Consider the following 16999-nt stretch of genomic DNA (forward strand, 5'->3'; position numbering starts at 1 on the left):
AAATTGAACGTTTTTCGTAATCTTTGATCGGCCCATTCTCAAATGCCTTTCTCCGTTCTTCCTCTCATTCCGTTTGTTCCTTGCCGAACCCGTAATTCCCTGGTCCATTCCAGATTATAATCTTTGCAATTGGTGAAAATGTAATCTTTATTCCCGTTTGTGACACTGTGGAGGCCTAAAATACGGGAACCAATCAGAAATGGATTCAAATTGTCTTGACTCTCAGTATAAAGGGACTTTAGCTTTGACTACCTGTTGATAGCAAAATTCGCAAAAATTAATACTGATTGAATTAAAAAATGTCGAAAAAACACAAGCAGTTCTTGATTTCTCAATGAGTCACCATGATAATAAGTGCCGTTGGGTTCACACTTTTCGGAGCACAAGGGGCTCAGAAAGGCCCGTTCATGGATTGACTTCATTGGCACTCCAGTACATTGTGACTCTATTGTACTCTATGCATAAACGTGGCTACTTTTTTTCGCAGCCAATGAGAGTGGAGTAGAGTACCTTTATAGACAGAGTATGGCCATTCGTATCTTTTTACTACAGGAAAACTGTTCCGCTTTTTGATTGGTCGACGAGTTTTTAGGCTTCATGATGCTCTTAGGGCCGTAAATAAACAAACAAAATGGCGGCTCACCGTAACATCGATACCATCGATAAGAAGCTAAAGACAAAAATTTCAATTATGCGGCAGTAACAATTTAAACTAGCATGTCTACGAATAACACACGAAAAACACATGAAAGCATCGTTAAATCGCCTTTCACCTTTATCACAGGTAGAGTATGGTACGCCGTTAGTGTCAAAACCCTTTTCTTGCGCGCGCGGAATATTTTTCCGGCGCGCGGAAAGAAAAAACCCGTTTTCGATGAAAATCTCTGAATTTCCGGATTCCGCGCCGGTTTTCGATATATTTGCGCCGTTTGTGTCAAAACTATTTTTTCCGGCGCGGCGCTCCAAATCTGTTCCGCGCGCAGAATTTTCGATATATCGATTCCTGCTCGCCGATCGTGTCAAAACTGTTTTTTTCCGGCGCTGCACCAGAAAATAATTCCGCGCGCCACTTTTTCGATATATCGATTTTTCTGCGCGCGGAGAATACAGGGTGATCCAAAAGTCCCTTCCACCCCCTCTAACTTTTTACCTAATTGAGGTAAAGATTTGAAACTTGGGGGATATTCCTAGGTCAAAGGGAGCTACTTTTTGGCCCCCCTAAAATTTTCAGGGGGCCCCCCAACTTTTAATTTTCAAATGGGAAGACCCCTTTTGTGATAGCTCGTTTAAAAGAACATAAAAAAAGAAAACTTTTCGCGCAAACCCGAAGTCAATATCTCAAACCGTTTCAAAATGGCGGCCGGTTAAAGTTCAAAATGGCCGAAAATTCACATCGGTTATTTGTCGATGGATTTGCGCGAAAATCGGTATGTATGGGTATTTTGACACGAGAAAAACGAATTTGATGTTAGATTTTCAAAAAAACCAAAATTTTTTAAAATGGCCGCCGTTTAAAGTTTAAAATGGCCGAAAATTGTCACCTCGGTTTTTTCCTGATGGATTTGCCTAAAACTTGGAATTTGAGAGTATTTTGGCATAAGATAAACAAATTTGAACTTAGATTTATAAAAAAATAAATTTTTGGTCATTTTGAACTTTAACCGGCGGCCATTTTGGAAATTTCGGTTTTTTTGAAAATCTAACGTCAAATTCGTTTTTCTCGTGTCAAAATACCCATACATACCGATTTTCGCGCAAATCCATCGACAAATAACCGATGTGAATTTTCGGCCATTTTGAACTTTAACCGGCCGCCATTTTGAAACGGTTTGAGATATTGACTTCGGGTTTGCGCGAAAAGTTTTCTTTTTTTATGTTCTTTTAAACGAGCTATCACAAAAGGGGTCTTCCCATTTGAAAATTAAAAGTTGGGGGCCCCCTGAAAATTTTAGGGGGGCCAAAAAGTAGCTCCCTTTGACCTAGGAATATCCCCCAAGTTTCAAATCTTTACCTCAATTAGGTAAAAAGTTAGAGGGGGTGGAAGGGACTTTTGGATCACCCTGTATTCTCCGCACGGAGAAAAATCGATACATCGAAAAAGTGGCGGGCGGAATTATTTGCTGGTGCAGCGCCGGAAAAAACAGTTTTGACACGATCGGCGAGCAGGAATCGATATATCGAAAATTCTGCGCGCGGAACAGATTTGGAGCGCCGCGCCGGAAAAAATAGTTTTGACACAAACGGCGAGCAGGAATCGATATATCGAAAATTCCGCGCGCGGAACAGATTTGAAGCGGCGCGCCGACAAAAATAGTTGTGACACAAACGGCGCAAATATATCGAAAACCGGCGCGGAATCCGGAAATTCAGAGATTTTCATCGAAAACGGGGAAAAATATTCCGCGCGCGCAAGAAAAGGGTTTTGACACTAACGGCGTTCCATAGTAGAGTCCCTTTATACCCAGAGTTAAGACAACTCACTTTTGGTTGGGCCAGGGTTGGGCTGAAAGTGGCCTAAAAAAAAATCCAATTATCTGATTGGTTCTCGCTCATGGAGGCTGAAACGAGTGCACCAAGATGGCGGTACCTCGAATGTGAACAAGAATAATGAAAATATTACCTAATTGTGGTTTATCAAGAGTAAATTGTTATTTCCATCGGTCCAAAATGAATATAGATTAAGAAATTATTCACAAACCAATCCCATTTTCTTTTTAATTGATCAATTTGTTGATGTTGTTGTTTTTGTTTGACAGACATCGCAGGATTCCTGATCCTTATCCCTCGTTTCGTTTGGGTGCACTCGTTTCGGCTAGAGTCCCTTTATACCCAGAGTTAAGTCAACTCGATTATCAGCTGACTGGCAGCCGGCCTTGGCTGGCCATGGAAGCCGAAACGAGTGCACCCAAACGAACGACATTGAGGGATAAGGATCAGGAATCCTGCGATGTCTGTCAAACAAAAACAACTACATCAACAAATTGATCAATTAAAAAGAAATTGTGATTGGTTTGTGAATAATTTCTTAATCTATTTTCATTTTGGACCGATGGAAATAACAATTTACTCTTGATGAACCACAATTAGGTAATATTTTCATTATTCTTGTTCACATTCGAGGTACCGCCATCTTGGTGCACTCGTTTCGGCCTCCATGAGCGAGAACCAATCAGAATTGGATTTTTTTTTAGGCCACTTTCAGCCCAACCAAAAGTGAGTTGTCTTAAGGTTTAAGAAATTTCTCCGCGCAGGGGGCGCCACCGCTGTGTTTTGATTTTTTGGTCCACGCTATTAGAGTCCGTACAGCCCCTAGTAAGTTCTTGAGCTTTTATGAAAGTTAGGGGAACTTCTGTTTAAATCGAAGAGTCATAAGTTCTAGCTATAACATTCTTCTTCCTATTAACACTAAAAACGACGTAAAAAGAAACTTCTGAAGCTCTGAAATTTGATCCCAGAAAAAAGTAGGGTTAAGCATGATGGCCTTGATGCAACCAATCGCGATGGATCGCTCTCAGCGGTTGCAGATATCTCTCTCCCACCATGAGCTGTCTCTCTCGCACTTACAGATATCCCGTAAGAGAAACTGGGATCAAATTGTAGCTTTTATTATTAAACTTTCAAAGCTCGCGATTGTTTCGAAGGATTCCAGACGTATGCTGTTAGAACTTATGAGTCTTAGAATTTAAGATATCTATTGTGATATTTAAATAATCACTAATTTCGGAGTCGGATTTTAGCAGCGCGACGTGGTGGATTTTTTCAGAACTACAGCTGAAGATTAACCTTAACTCTGGGTGGTTCGGAATATCTGGGCCAATCTAGAGTACCTTTATAGACAGAGTATGGCCATTCGTATCTTTTTACTACAGGAAAACTGTTCCGCTTTTTGATTGGTCAACGAGTTTTTAGGCTTCATGATGCTCTTAGGGCCGTAAATAAACAAACAAGATAGCGGCTCACCGTAACATCGATGAGAAGCTAAATTTGACGATAATTTCAATTATGCGGCAGTAACAATTTAAACTAGCATATCTACGAATAGCACACGAAAAACACATGAAAACATTGTTAAATTGCCTTTCACCTTTATCACAGGAGGATGTAAGATGTGCATAACCTCAATCTTGCTTGCTGATAAAGGCCATCTTGTTTGTTTATTTACGGCCCTAGGAGCATCGCGTCAGCCTATTCGCTCGCGACCAATGAAAAACTGGAGCAGAAATGGCGATACTCTGTCTATAGACCAATTTAGTGGTGACGTCACGAAGCGATATTGTTGGTTCGATATCTCGAAAGTCGAAATGTGCCCCAACAAACAAATATAACCTCCAAAATGAACAATTGATGAAATAATGCTGAAACTGCCTGAAACTAAAAAATTGCGCCGTGGGACTTTAAAATCATGAAAGCTAGCCATTTACAAAAATGTTCGAGATCACAATCACAAGAATTGATTGTATAATAAGCTCGTAATAGTACAGTGACAGTCACAGGGCCGGATTTACCAATAGGCTACATAGGCTGTAGCCTAGGGCGCAACATTCTCAGGGGCGCAAAATTGTTGAGAATTATTTTTTTTTTTTTTTAATTTAACGAGTCATTTGTTTCTTTTTATCTTCCAAAACCAACTTGCAAACGTAACCGTACCTCAAAACTGTTTAAAATCGTGTTTTTTTAAAGGTGAATTTGAACATTTTCCCGACACCTAACATCCTCCTTCTGATCTGGAGGGGAGGGGCGTCTGGGGGAACCCCCCCCCCCCCCCCTCGAGAGCGCCTACTTTTAAGGGCGCCACCCTAAGTTTAGCCTATGGCGCTAAAAATGTAAATCCGACCCTGGACGGTCATAAAGCGAATCCTCCTACCCCCCCTGCCTAAATAACGCAGATTCCTATATGTTCGTTTGTTGGGGCTAGAGTCCCTTTATACCCAGAGTTACGACAACTCACTTTTGGTTGGGCCAGGATTGGGCTGAAAGTGGCCTAAAAAAAAATCCAATTCTGATTGGTTCTCGCTCATGGAGGCCGAAACGAGTGCACCAAGATGGCGGTACCTCGAATGTGAACAAGAATAATGAAAATATTACCTAATTGTGGTTCATCAAGAGTAAATTGTTATTTCCATAGGTCCAAAATGAAAATAGATTAAGAAATTATTCACAAACCAATCTCATTTTCTTTTTAATTGATCAATTTGTTGATGTTGTTGTTTTTGTGTGACAGACATCGCAGGATTCCTGATCCTTATCCCTCAATATCGTTCGTTTGGGTGCACTCGTTTCGGCTTCCATGGCCAGCCAAGGACGGCTGCCAGTCAGCTGATACTCGAGTTGTCGTAACTCTGGGTATAAAGGGACTCTTTTATTTTTTAACTGTAATGCGATGTATTTTAGTACTAAGTATACAGTTTGTAAATGATTGTTCAGAATAAAGTGACTTGTTTAATAATGAAAGAAATAAATGAATGAATAATTATAATAAAAAAAAATTTAAAAAATATATCTCCATTAGAGGGGGTTTTACGAAAAAAAAAAAAAACACCAAAAAACCTTTTGTTAAGCTATTGATGTAAATTGAATCGAGGTATGCGAAAACGTCCGATGTCCATTTTTTTGGATTTTGAGTTTTTTGGCTTAACGTCATCTTCCAGGGTAGGCGCATCTATGTGTAGACGAATTTGACCTGTTTTTTGTTTTTTCGCCCCCATTTAGGGTTTCGAACCTCAAAAGTATGCGAAAACGTCCGATGTCCATTTACGAGGGTCATCCAATGAGGTTCCCTACCTCTTATCTTCCAAACGGAAAGAGATAAATCAAATCGGTAAAAAATTTCTTATAAGGCATACTCTAAGCTTTAAAAGAAGCTCAAGTTTTTGAAAATTGGTCGAGGGGTTCGCGAGGAAACTTAATTTTACTGCGACAACTTCCTGTCGCCGCGCGCCCACCTTCGGAGTCTGGATGCGCGGAGAGTCGATTATTTCAGACTTGGGTTTTCGCCGCTAAGCATCATATCAAAAAGAAATTTGAAGGTTTTTATTGAGTAGACCTTACCTTACTTTTTGGCGAAGTCCCTGCCTCTGTTTTGACATTTCTGGTATCAATATTGCAGCTTCTTGATGCCTTCCGCGTAGAGGCTGGCTCTTGTCTTGGCACCGGAATCCGTCATTGACAGCGCTCTGTACTTCCGAATCATTCGGATTCCGCTTTCCACCGAGGAAGTGTTTCAGCTCAGTGAACAGACGAAAGTCACATGAGGCTGAATCGTAAGAGTACGGAAGATGGAGGGAAATATTCTTATGCAAAGCAACTGATTCGGAAGTGTAGAGGGAAATTTTCTTATGCAAAGCAACTGATTCGGAAGTGTAGAGGGCTTGTCAATGACTGGTTTCGGTGCCAAGACAAGAGCCAGCTTCTACGCGGAAGGCATCAAGAAGCTGCAATATTGATACCAGAAATGTCAAAACAGAGGCAGGGACTTCGTCAAAAAGTAAGGTAAGGTCTACTCAATAAAAACCTTCAAATTTCTTTTTGATATGATGCTTAGCGGCGAAAACCCAAGTCGGAAATAATCGACTCTCCGCGCATCCAGACTCCGGAGGTGGGCGCACTGGTGTATTACCTTCTTCAGCAGTCCCCGAATGCCGATAATCCAGTAGTTCCGTTGGATAGCTGCTTGAGTGGAGGTTATTTCAGAATGAAAATTAATATTATGATAGTGGTGACAAATTAACTGAGCCAAGTGAGATTCTCGGGGAATCAGAAAGGGGTGCTTCGCATTTAAAGGGAGATTAGCATGTTTCAAAGCGACCGCCTACCCTGAGAAGACCCAGGGAGTCAATAAAAGGAGATAAAGAGGCGAAGGTGGGAGGGCATTCATCTTGAGACTCGATTGTGTGGATTTCCTTGGAGAGATGAAAACGTTGAGTGATTCGTACGCAGAAGTCGCGAGAAGAGTCCCGTTCCTCAGGAGTGAGAATGTTTGAGGAGTGATGAGGATGGTTTGAGCGCGACTTGCGAGTAAGCATTACGAAGCGCCTTATATATCCAATGGTTCCAACGAGCTTGGATAATGAGGAAAATTTAGAGAAGAGTTCGATCCAGAAATTATAATTTTGCGGAACTGTTACCGCATATGATTGCTTTATCTCAGGCAGTTCTTCCGGTAAGGTTGCAGGCATCAGCGGCCATGAGTCGAAGCGTTGACGCAGGAAAGGGGGTCCATGGAGCCACAGGGGAGAATCGAGGAGTGCAGAGGGAGTCGCACCTCGGGAGAGTAAATCGGCTGGGTTGAAATCCGTGGAGATGTGGTGCCAAATTCCGGAGGGGCAAATTTCGATTATTCGACTAACTCTGTTGGAGACAAAAGTATGCAGTAGATGGGGGGATTTTTGCAGCCATCCCAGCACAGTAGTTGAGTCAGTGAAGAGGAGAATTTCAGTTAGACTGAGCGAGTCAAAATGCACCTCAAGAGACTGCAAAAGTTGCGCGAGAAGCAAAGCTGCGGATAGTTCTAAACGAGGGATGGTGAGGGTTGGCGATAAAGGAGCGACTTTACTTTTAGCGCATATCAAATTCGAGTCGAAATTTCCATCAGAGCGAGATGACACCAGATAGAACACGGCGCCGTAGCCAAGGAGACTGGCATCGCAGAATCCTACTAAACGAAAGTCCTTTGAGTGAGGAGAGATGAGGAGGCGAGGGACTTTGAAGTTCTCAAGTTGGTGCATTTCACTAGTAAACTGCATCCAGAGCTTATGCAGATTAGGCTCTACGAGTTGATCCCAGTCGAGAGTTCGTCGCCACAACAGCTGCATGCCCTGGTAAAAATAAGCCATACAAATTACCTATAGCCCGGCCATAGGAAAAATCCTATGGTAAATTGAAACATGGCCTTTTGGCGATAGGAATTTTCTATAGCCGGCGATTGAGAATTCCTATGGCTGGCTGTAGGAATTCTCAATCGCCGGCTATAGAAAATTTAGGGGTTCGCAGCTAGGGAATGGTGGAAAAGGGTTAATTGTGGAAATAAATTTTGAAACCATGAAAAATAAGAATAATGAAACCACTGGGACGTAATTTACCCGATTTTGAAGATTAGAAATATTTACCTACCATAGGGATTGAACCCGGGACCTGCCTATCACAAACCGAAGACCCTAACCATTTAGCTATACCAGATGCTGCCTTTATGTGACGCAAAACCGATATTTAACGTCGATTTGAACGGGAAACTAGGATATTTTCAATCTGCCTGGATTTGTCCGTGTATTTATTTTACTTTTTACTTTACTAAGTATATTTTTTACATTTATTTTATCGTTTTACTTGATTTATTTCCTTGTTGACTCTATTTTTTTCTTCACTCTATTTTATTTTTTCAAGTACTTCATTTTTTTTCTTAAGTTATTTACTTCTTATTCCCTTATTTTGTTTTATTTTTTCAAGTACTTCATTTTTTTTCTTAAATTATTTACTTCTTATTCCCTTATTTTGTTTTATTTTTTACTGTAATTTATTTTAATACTTCATCATGTTTACTTTTTAAATTCATTCTATTCTTTAATCTCATTTAGTTTCTTCCCTTATACTTTATTTTTTCTTCACCTCATTTTTTTACTTCATCTCCTTGCTCCCTCTAATTTTTTACTTCAATTTAGTCTTTGACTTCATTTTATCATATATTTAATTTACTTTATTTGATTTCTCTTCTGTTGTCTCTGTAATTCTATTATTTCTGCTACTCTATTATTTCCACTATTCTATTCTATTATTTACTTATTACTTATTTTTATTTTTTCTCTTTAAATTTTTCATTTTCATCGTTGGATTGGTAGGCCTAAAGGGAAGAAGAGACAGTATATAGCGCTAGTGCGAGAGAGAGATAGCCTAGGTGCGCGTGACTTAGGGCCCAACTGAAGCTCCGGTGCGGAGTGCTTTGCGCACTCATGCGACACATCTCAGCACCTATGCGCTGAATCTCACTCCCCTGTTCATTCTCAATCCGGATTTTCCGTTGGACGGAATCAACGATTTTTAACAGTGTATATGGCCGATTCAAATAAAAAAAAATCAAAATCAAATCAAATTTTGGAAAAGTAAGAATTATTGAGAAAAAATTGAAGAAAAATATTTTTAGAAAAGAAACCAGGATAGATTCACTGGCGCTTATGATGATTTTCGAAAAAAATTACTTTTTTAATTGCCCCTCGTGCACACGCGTATTTCCAATCGCCGGATACTGAACATTCTGTTGCCGGCTACAGATGGCTGTTTTGGCAGCGGATGGTTATTGCCGTTATCCACAAGTGGCCAGCTATTGAATGTCCTATCGCTGGCTATTCACGGCTAACGCCGGCTGCAGAACGTTCTATCGCGGCCATTCGTGGCTATCGCTGGCTGTAGAACTTTCTATCGCCGGCTGTAGAACTTTCTCTCGCCAGCCATTCGTGGCTATAGCCGGCGATTGAACGTTCTATCGCTGGCCATTCGTGGCTATAACCGGCGATTGAACGTTCTATCGCCGGCCATTCGTGGCTATAGCCGGCGGTTGAACGTTCCATCGCCGGCCATTCGTGGCTATAGCCGGCGATTGAGCCTTCTATCGCCGGCCATTCGTGGCGATAGAGCTTTTTATCGCCGGCCATAAGGGCGATAAGAAAATCCTATCGCCAGCTATAAAAGCTATAGAAAATCCTACAGCCGGCCATAAGATTTCTCTATCGCCTTTATGGCTTATTTTTACCAGGGTGAAGTGTTTCATCCAAAAGATGACCGGGGCTAACCAACCGCAAGGATCGAAGGCACAAGCAATATAGGATAGAACTGAGCGCTTGGTGACAGGTGTGTCTGAGGGATACGTAGATATCCTATAAATGAACGAATCTATTTCTGGAATCCAACCGGAGCCTAAAACCGAGAGGAAACCATCTTCGAAATCCCTTATACTGACAAAAGTGGCGCGCCTATCCGGGTGTATGTCTGCCATGACTTCCGGGGAGTTGCTGGCCATTTTATGGAGGGTAAAACCTCCCTTATCTGCGATGCCGATTAATTCGTCCTTGAGTTGGATAGCGCAAGGGACATCAGAAGATCCGGTTGTGATGTCATCTACATAAGTATAATCATGCAGTGATTTTGATGCTAGAGGAAAATCTGGCTTTTCATCAGTAGATAGTTGTCTCACCGAGCGCTGAGCGAGGAAGGCTGATGGGGTGAGACCGTAAGTTACAGTCAGTAACTCATATTCCTGAATTTCAGACTCAGGATGAGGGCGCCAGAATATGTGTTGATACTGGCAATCTTCGTCTCGAACTAGAACTTGCCGATACATCATCTTGATATCACAGCAGAGAGCTATCGGTTGCAGGCGGAAGTTGAAGATAATATCCGGAATATCCCGTTGCAGTTTAGGTCCTTTCATTAGAAAATCATTGAGAGAGCGCTGATTTTCATCACGAGCCGAACCATTAAATACGGCGCGGACCTTAGTGGTGCTAGAGGACTCTTTGATGACTGGATGATGTGGTATGATGTATTTGGAGGGCTTATCTGCGAGCTTCATATGACCAAGACTCAAATACTCAGAGAAAAAATTTTGATAGGCTTCATAAAGAGGAGGATCCTTTTTGAGCCTTCTTTCCAGTGATAAATATTGTTTGAGAGCTTGAGCTCGATTGGAGCCGAGATTTTTTGGGTCACCAGAAAAGGGGAGGGGCACAACATAACGGCCTTGCGGAGTACGAGAGTGCTGCTGAGCGAATAAATTTTCACAAGCTATTTCCGCAGGGTCAGGAGCCCTTTTCTGAGAGATGCTTTCAATTTCCCAAAATTTGCAGAGAGCATTATCAAGAGGTCGGAGAGTAGTCAAAAATGAGAAAAAATTGAGATGACAATATCGAGAGTCAGATGCAGGAGCATTTCCGATGAGGACCCATCCAAAAATCGATGAGTAACAATGAGGATTTGATTGATTTTGGAGCTTTTCACCCAGCATGACGTCACCATACAAATCAGCTCCGAGGAGAAAATCGATTTCGCAAGTCTTGTGGAAGTCAGGGTCAGCGAGTTGCAGAGAGTTGACTTGGGCTATTACAGAAGCAGCTACATTGAGGGGAGGTTGTGGTCCTGCAATTGATTTCAGTACGAGAGCTGAAGCTTTAATTTGTGATGATGGCTGAGTGCGTGAGATGAGTGTGCAGTCAGAGCGGCCGATGGGGTTGGGTACGGAGGAATTCGAGAGGCCCGATAAGCGCTGCTGAAAAGGTTGAATTTTGAGTCCAAGCCGCCTAGCGCATTTTTCTGTTATAGCACTGATTTGTGATCCGTTATCGATCATCACGCGTACTGTTTGAAGTTCCCCGCTTGAGTCCCTGCATAGGACAAGAGCCGTGCCTAACAGCACAATCTGTGTAGTATTATGCTGGGAAGCACATGTATGCGCAGATTTGGGGGGCCCTGAGCTATTTGTGGTCAGTGTGGAGTCACCCTGTTTGTCATTCGAAGAGGGGCGATGGAGTAAGGTGTGATGTCTGTCCTTACAAGTATGACAAGTAACCTTTGAGCCACACTGTGCGACTGAATGAGAGGTACCAAGACAATTGAAGCAATTGCCAGCACTCTTAATAAATTCCCTGCGCTTTTCTGCCGAGAGATCCGAGAATTTGTAGCATTTATAGATGCTGTGATTGTTGCTCTTGCACAGAGAGCACTTGAAATTTGGAGATTTAGAGGCGTGCAGAGCAGCTTTAGGTGGGCGTTGAGGAGAGTTATTGGGTGGCTTGGAAGACTTGCGAGTTTCCTTGCCGAGACCCAACATAGAGTCCTCCAATTGTCGCGCCAAATCCTCCAAAAAGTCCACAATTTCGGAGACAGTGGGAAAAACTGAAGCGTCTTTTCTTTCTTCCTCGAATCGTTGTCTGAGCTCGGGTTCGAACTTCCGTAGGATAACTGTAGTCAATACAGAATTGTCATCATTCTGAACTTGACCAAGCGCATCCAAAGCGTCCATGTGGCTAGACAAAAAAAGACACGAAAGTTCGGAGAGAGGAGCCGGAGCTCATAGAGACAGGATCTGCATCGATGATCTTGCCGATATGAAAGGTTACAATCCGTCTTTTGTTGCTATATCGTTTAGTGAGAGTATCCCAGGCGATTGTGTAATTTGCTGACGTGAGGGGCAAATGCTTGATAAGAATGAGGGGTTCGCTGGAAAGGCATCCCAAAAGATATTGAAACTTTTCAATGTTGTCTAGAGAATCCTGTTTATGAATAGTAGACTCAAAAAGATTTTGAAACGTGATCCACGATTCTATGTCACCAGCAAACTTAGGTAACGTTAATTTTGGTAATCGGACGGAGGACTTGTTCAAAAATGTACCCGTAGTGTTATTCGCACTAGGAGTAGAGGGGGGGGGGGGGTTTCGTCCGGGAGCAAGGTAAGGAGCAATGCCGTGACAGCAGCATACTCTTCGTTCACCTTTACGTCAAGAGTGTCGAACTCATCTTCATCATAATCTTCGGGGAGGTCATCCTGGTACATAAGCTTTTTATATAAATCCAGGTATGAGTTATACTTCGAATGCACCTCCTCCTTATATGCCTTGATTTGATGGATAAGGAGCGAACTCAAGGGATGACTGAGTTTTTTAGCGGTTTCTTTTATGAACGCCAGCCGCTTAATGAATAAGGCGCTTTGGCGAGAGTAAACAGCATATTTCATTTTGAACTGAGGTGAGGATACGACAACTTAAGTAGCAATAATAGAGAGCGTAGAGCGGAGGTATGCCGTGAAGCATAAATTGCGTGACTTACAGTTGAAGGCGCTTATCGAAGTCCGCTGCTAGAGAGAGCCGGAGACGGACGCCGTGAGCTGATGAGACGGAGAGCGCCGAGGAGAGAGAGGGGGGTAGTCGCGACAACAGCGCAGGCGTCGGACAGAGCTTAGAGAGACTTATCGTAGATCGAGACTATGACAAGTCGAGGAGCGACATAATTGATCGTACAGAGAGATCAAGAGAGGAAGAGAGGTCATTTTTCATTTTTTTACTGATTCATAGAAAATTACAAAACAACTAAAAGAGAGATCCGGCCCGAGGGACCAAATTTTGTCGGGCAGGACAAACCATTAATAATAATAAAATAAATAAAAATCGAAAAAAAAAATAACTGAGAGGTGTGGACTGTATGATTTTTTGTGTTAAAGGATACCAGGCTGCGCGGAGCCGGCTTCAGAACGAGTCTGGGTTCCCTAACTTTTTGAGGCGAGATCGTGATCGAGAAAAAAATACTAAGAGATGAATGAGTTGATTGAAAAGAAGTTTTACATAAGAGGCGGAAGGCCAAGAAAATTAACTGACGAATGGCTGGAAGAGCCTTAATAAGAAACTAAACGAAATTGTACGAATTTTAAAGTGACCTTTTAATGAGAGCAAAGAAAACCTAACTAAAACGCGACACCTCTGGAAACCAGTGGGAAAAGTCTCTACTGGGAATCCAGTAGGAAAACCGAAACTAAAAAAAAAACCTATTTAAGAGAAAATAAAACACTGCTGGGAACCAGCAGGAAAAAACTTATAATGAGAAAATACTTACTTAGCTGCTGGAATCCAGCAGGAGAGAGAGAGCTTGAGCAGAGAGGTGATTGACTACTGGAAGCCAGTAGTTATGGCAAGAGATCGAATACTTACAAATTGGACATGGCCCCAGAGGGGACCCTAGTTAGAGCCATGCCAATCCAATTAATGAGAGACGTGAAAATAAAGTAAAAAAAACAACTAGAAAACAAATGATAAAAAAAGCTGGGCAAAGCAAAGGCAAAAGTTACATACCCTAATCAGGGTGAGAACATAAAATTAAATTCTTCTTAAGATTTCTTCGGGAAAAACGGGAGCGGGAGAAAACAGGACAATCAAAGCGATACCCGCGGCATCTACCGGCGCGACGCGGTACCGCGGGATTTCAGTCGGTCCAGCGTGGGGAGAGATATGCGCTGGCCGTCGGTGACGGCGGCTCACTTCGACGTTGCCGCATAACGTTCCAACTGGTTGAACAATATTGAGGGATAAGGATCAGGAATCCTGCGATGTCTGTCAAACAAAAACAACAACATCAACAAATTGATCAATTAAAACGAAAATTAGATTGGTTTGTGAATAATTTCTTAATCTATTTTCATTTTAGACCGATGGAAATAACAATTTACTCTTGATAAACCACAATTAGGTAATATTTTCATTATTCTTGTTCACATTCGAGGTACCGCCATCTTGGTGCACTCGTTTCGGCTAGAGTCCCTTTATACTGAGAGTCAAGACAATTTGAATCCATTTCTGATTGGTTCCCGTATTTTAGGCCTCCACAGTGTCACAAACGGGAATGAAGATTACATTTTCACCAATTGCAAAGATTATAATCTAGAATGGACCAGGGAATTACGAGTTCGGCAAGGAACAAACGGAATGAGAGGAGGAACGGAGAAAGGCATTTGAGAATGGGCCGATCAAAGATTACGAAAAACGTTCAATTTCTGTAATCTTTATTCCCGTTTGTGACATCCATGAGCCGAATTGTCTTGACTCTCAGTATAAAGGGACTCTAGTTTCGGCCTCCATGAGCGAGAACCAATCAGAATTGGATTTTTTTTTAGGCCACTTTCAGCCCAACCAAAAGTGAGTTGTCTTAATTCTGGGTATAAAGGGACTCTAGTGTGAGTGTGTAAATGAGCGCGGGAATCCATGGCGGCAAACGGAAATTTGATTTGAACTTGTCCTCTTGATTTTTCCACATTTCTTCTTCGAATCGTATTTTAAATGCCTAAAACGAATATATTAAGAAAGTTAGGACTGCGTCCTATCATAATACACCTGCTTTTGCTCGGTAACAGGCAGTAATCTCAGATAAAGTTAGTTTTTCTTTTGCTCATGGTGGTTCTGCAGGTTCAAACAGGCCGTTGGCCGTTACAGTTGTAGATAACTGTTACTCCCAAATGAAATTAATCGGTCGACGACGGACCAAAACTAACCTAAAGTTAAAAAAATATGAGTGGGTTAGTGAATTTGGGCAAAAATCAACCTAGAATACTTTGTTTCCGCAATTTTATTTAGTTCCCGCCCTACATTTGAATTTCAAACTTGTCCCGATTTCGCCGCCAATCCTCTAGCCAATCGTAGAGGTGGTTGAAAAGAAGCTTCATTTTTTGCTTCTAGCCCTCCGTCTTTATCTAGAGTCCCTTTATACCCAGAGTTAAGACAACTCGATTATCAGCTGACTGGCAGCCGGCCTTGGCTGGCCATGGAGGCCGAAACGAGTGCACCCAAACGAACGATATTGAGGGATAAGGATCAGGAATCCTGCGATGTCTGTCAAACAAAAACAACAACATCAACAAATTGATCAATTAAAAAGAAAATGAGATTGGTTTGTGAATAATTTCTTAATCTATTTTCATTTTGGACCGATGGAAATAACAATTTACTCTTGATAAACCACAATTAGGTAATATTTTCATTATTCTTGTTCACATTCGAGGTACCGCCATCTTGGTGCACTCGTTTCGGCCTCCATGAGCGAGAACCAATCAGAATTGGATTTTTTTTTAGGCCACTTTCAGCCCAACCAAAAGTGAGTTGTCTTAACTCTGGGTATAAAGGGACTGTATCTTTATCATGTCTTTGGAGTGTTGGACCAAGAGAATAAATAAGGACCCCAAACTCCGGTTAGCGCTGACATCAGCGCTCCCTGGCAGAGGGTGTAGTGAACTAAACCGACGATTGGGTCCTCCTGTTTATATTTCCATGCACCACCTATTTAGACTTGTCACTCAGTACTACTGAGTGATAAGTCAGTACTGCTCATAGAAGCTATGATAGAAGTTTCTAGATCCTCGTATCCTCGTGGTCGCCCTGCAGTTTGGAAGAGTTTAGTGTGAAAAGTTTCCCATTTTCATTTCAATCTTCGTCAGTCTTCGGGTCCATAAACTAGTAATAACTTGTAGTGTTTTTTCTAACCATTTTACTCAGCAGCAACTGCTAGAGTCCCTTTATACCCAGAGTTACGACAACTCACTTTTGGTTGGGCCAGGATTGGGCTGAAAGTGGCCTAAAAAAAAATCCAATTCTGATTGGTTCTCGCTCATGGAGGCCGAAACGAGTGCACCAAGATGGCGGTACCTCGAATGTGAACAAGAATAATGAAAATATTACCTAAATGTGGTTCATCAAGAGTAAATTGTTATTTCCATCGGTCCAAAATGAAAATAGATTAAGAAATTATTCACAAACCAATCTCATTTTCTTTTTAATTGATCAATTTGTTGATGTTGTTGTTTTTGTTTGACAGACATCGCAGGATTCCTGATCCTTATCCCTCAATATCGTTCGTTTGGGTGCACTCGTTTCGGCCTCCATGGCCAGCCAAGGCTGGTTGCCAGTCAGCTGATAATCGAGTTGTCTTAACTCTGGGTATATAGGGACTCTAGCCGAGGGCGCTTCTCTGTTAAGTGAAATCTTTTTATTGAGAAATAGAGTACCTAGTTGACTGAATCATCTTTGCTCGTGTTTTGATAAGATACTTCAAATCAAAGTCTTTCGCATTGACCTCTGCAGAAGGTATGTATCCATTCTATTTCGTTAGTTTGCGAAAGTAAAATGTATTAAAGTATCTAAACAAATAAATAAATCATAGATAAACAAAGAACATTGCATGGAATAACATACTATAGAGGTACGATCGTGGACCGTTGTGGCGTTAGTTCACCGCACCCTCTGCCAGGTTCGCTGCAAGCGCGCGGTAACGGTTTTTAACACAGGTTTGAATAGGGAGTTGGGAGTCCTTATTTATTCTTTTGGTCCATGTCTATGCTTCAGTCCTTCAGTATAAAGGGACTCTACGTGTGAGTGAGTGGTGCTGGTCAATACCCCCTAGACTCATAGAGAAAAAAAAGGAGGTGTTTGCATTTCGGGCATCTTGGAATTTTTTGATGACTTGATGACGTAGGTGGGTACAG

General features: G+C 41.8%; 2 protein-coding genes across 2 annotated transcripts in view; one reads left to right on the forward strand and one right to left on the reverse strand.

Moving 5' to 3' along the window:
* LOC109033309 (proteasome adapter and scaffold protein ECM29) overlaps positions 1-16999 on the forward strand; it is a 480922-nt gene that overhangs the window by 212295 nt on the left and 251628 nt on the right. The gene's annotated exons all lie outside the window — the stretch shown is intronic.
* On the reverse strand, positions 6786-12004 carry LOC140223970 (uncharacterized). The gene is made up of 2 exons (XM_072296607.1): positions 9740-12004; positions 6786-7814 (listed from the first exon to the last, which is right to left on the reverse strand). Exons 1-2 carry the CDS (start codon positions 12002-12004, stop codon positions 6786-6788), a joined length of 3294 nt encoding a protein of 1097 aa, XP_072152708.1.

This window comes from Bemisia tabaci, chromosome 1 (assembly GCF_918797505.1).
Source record: "Bemisia tabaci chromosome 1, PGI_BMITA_v3".
NCBI classification, from domain to species: domain Eukaryota; kingdom Metazoa; phylum Arthropoda; class Insecta; order Hemiptera; family Aleyrodidae; genus Bemisia; species Bemisia tabaci.

What these genes read in the sequence shown, in the direction of transcription:
- LOC140223970 (XM_072296607.1), bottom strand. Translation starts at nt 12,004, where the DNA reads ATGGACGCTTTGGATGCGCTTGGTCAAGTTCAGAATGATGACAATTCT. An exon ending in GGATGAAACACTTCACCCTG is followed by an intron (nt 7,815 to 9,739) that starts GTAAAAATAAGC and finishes TATTTTTACCAG; the next exon opens with GGCATGCAGCTGTTGTGGCG.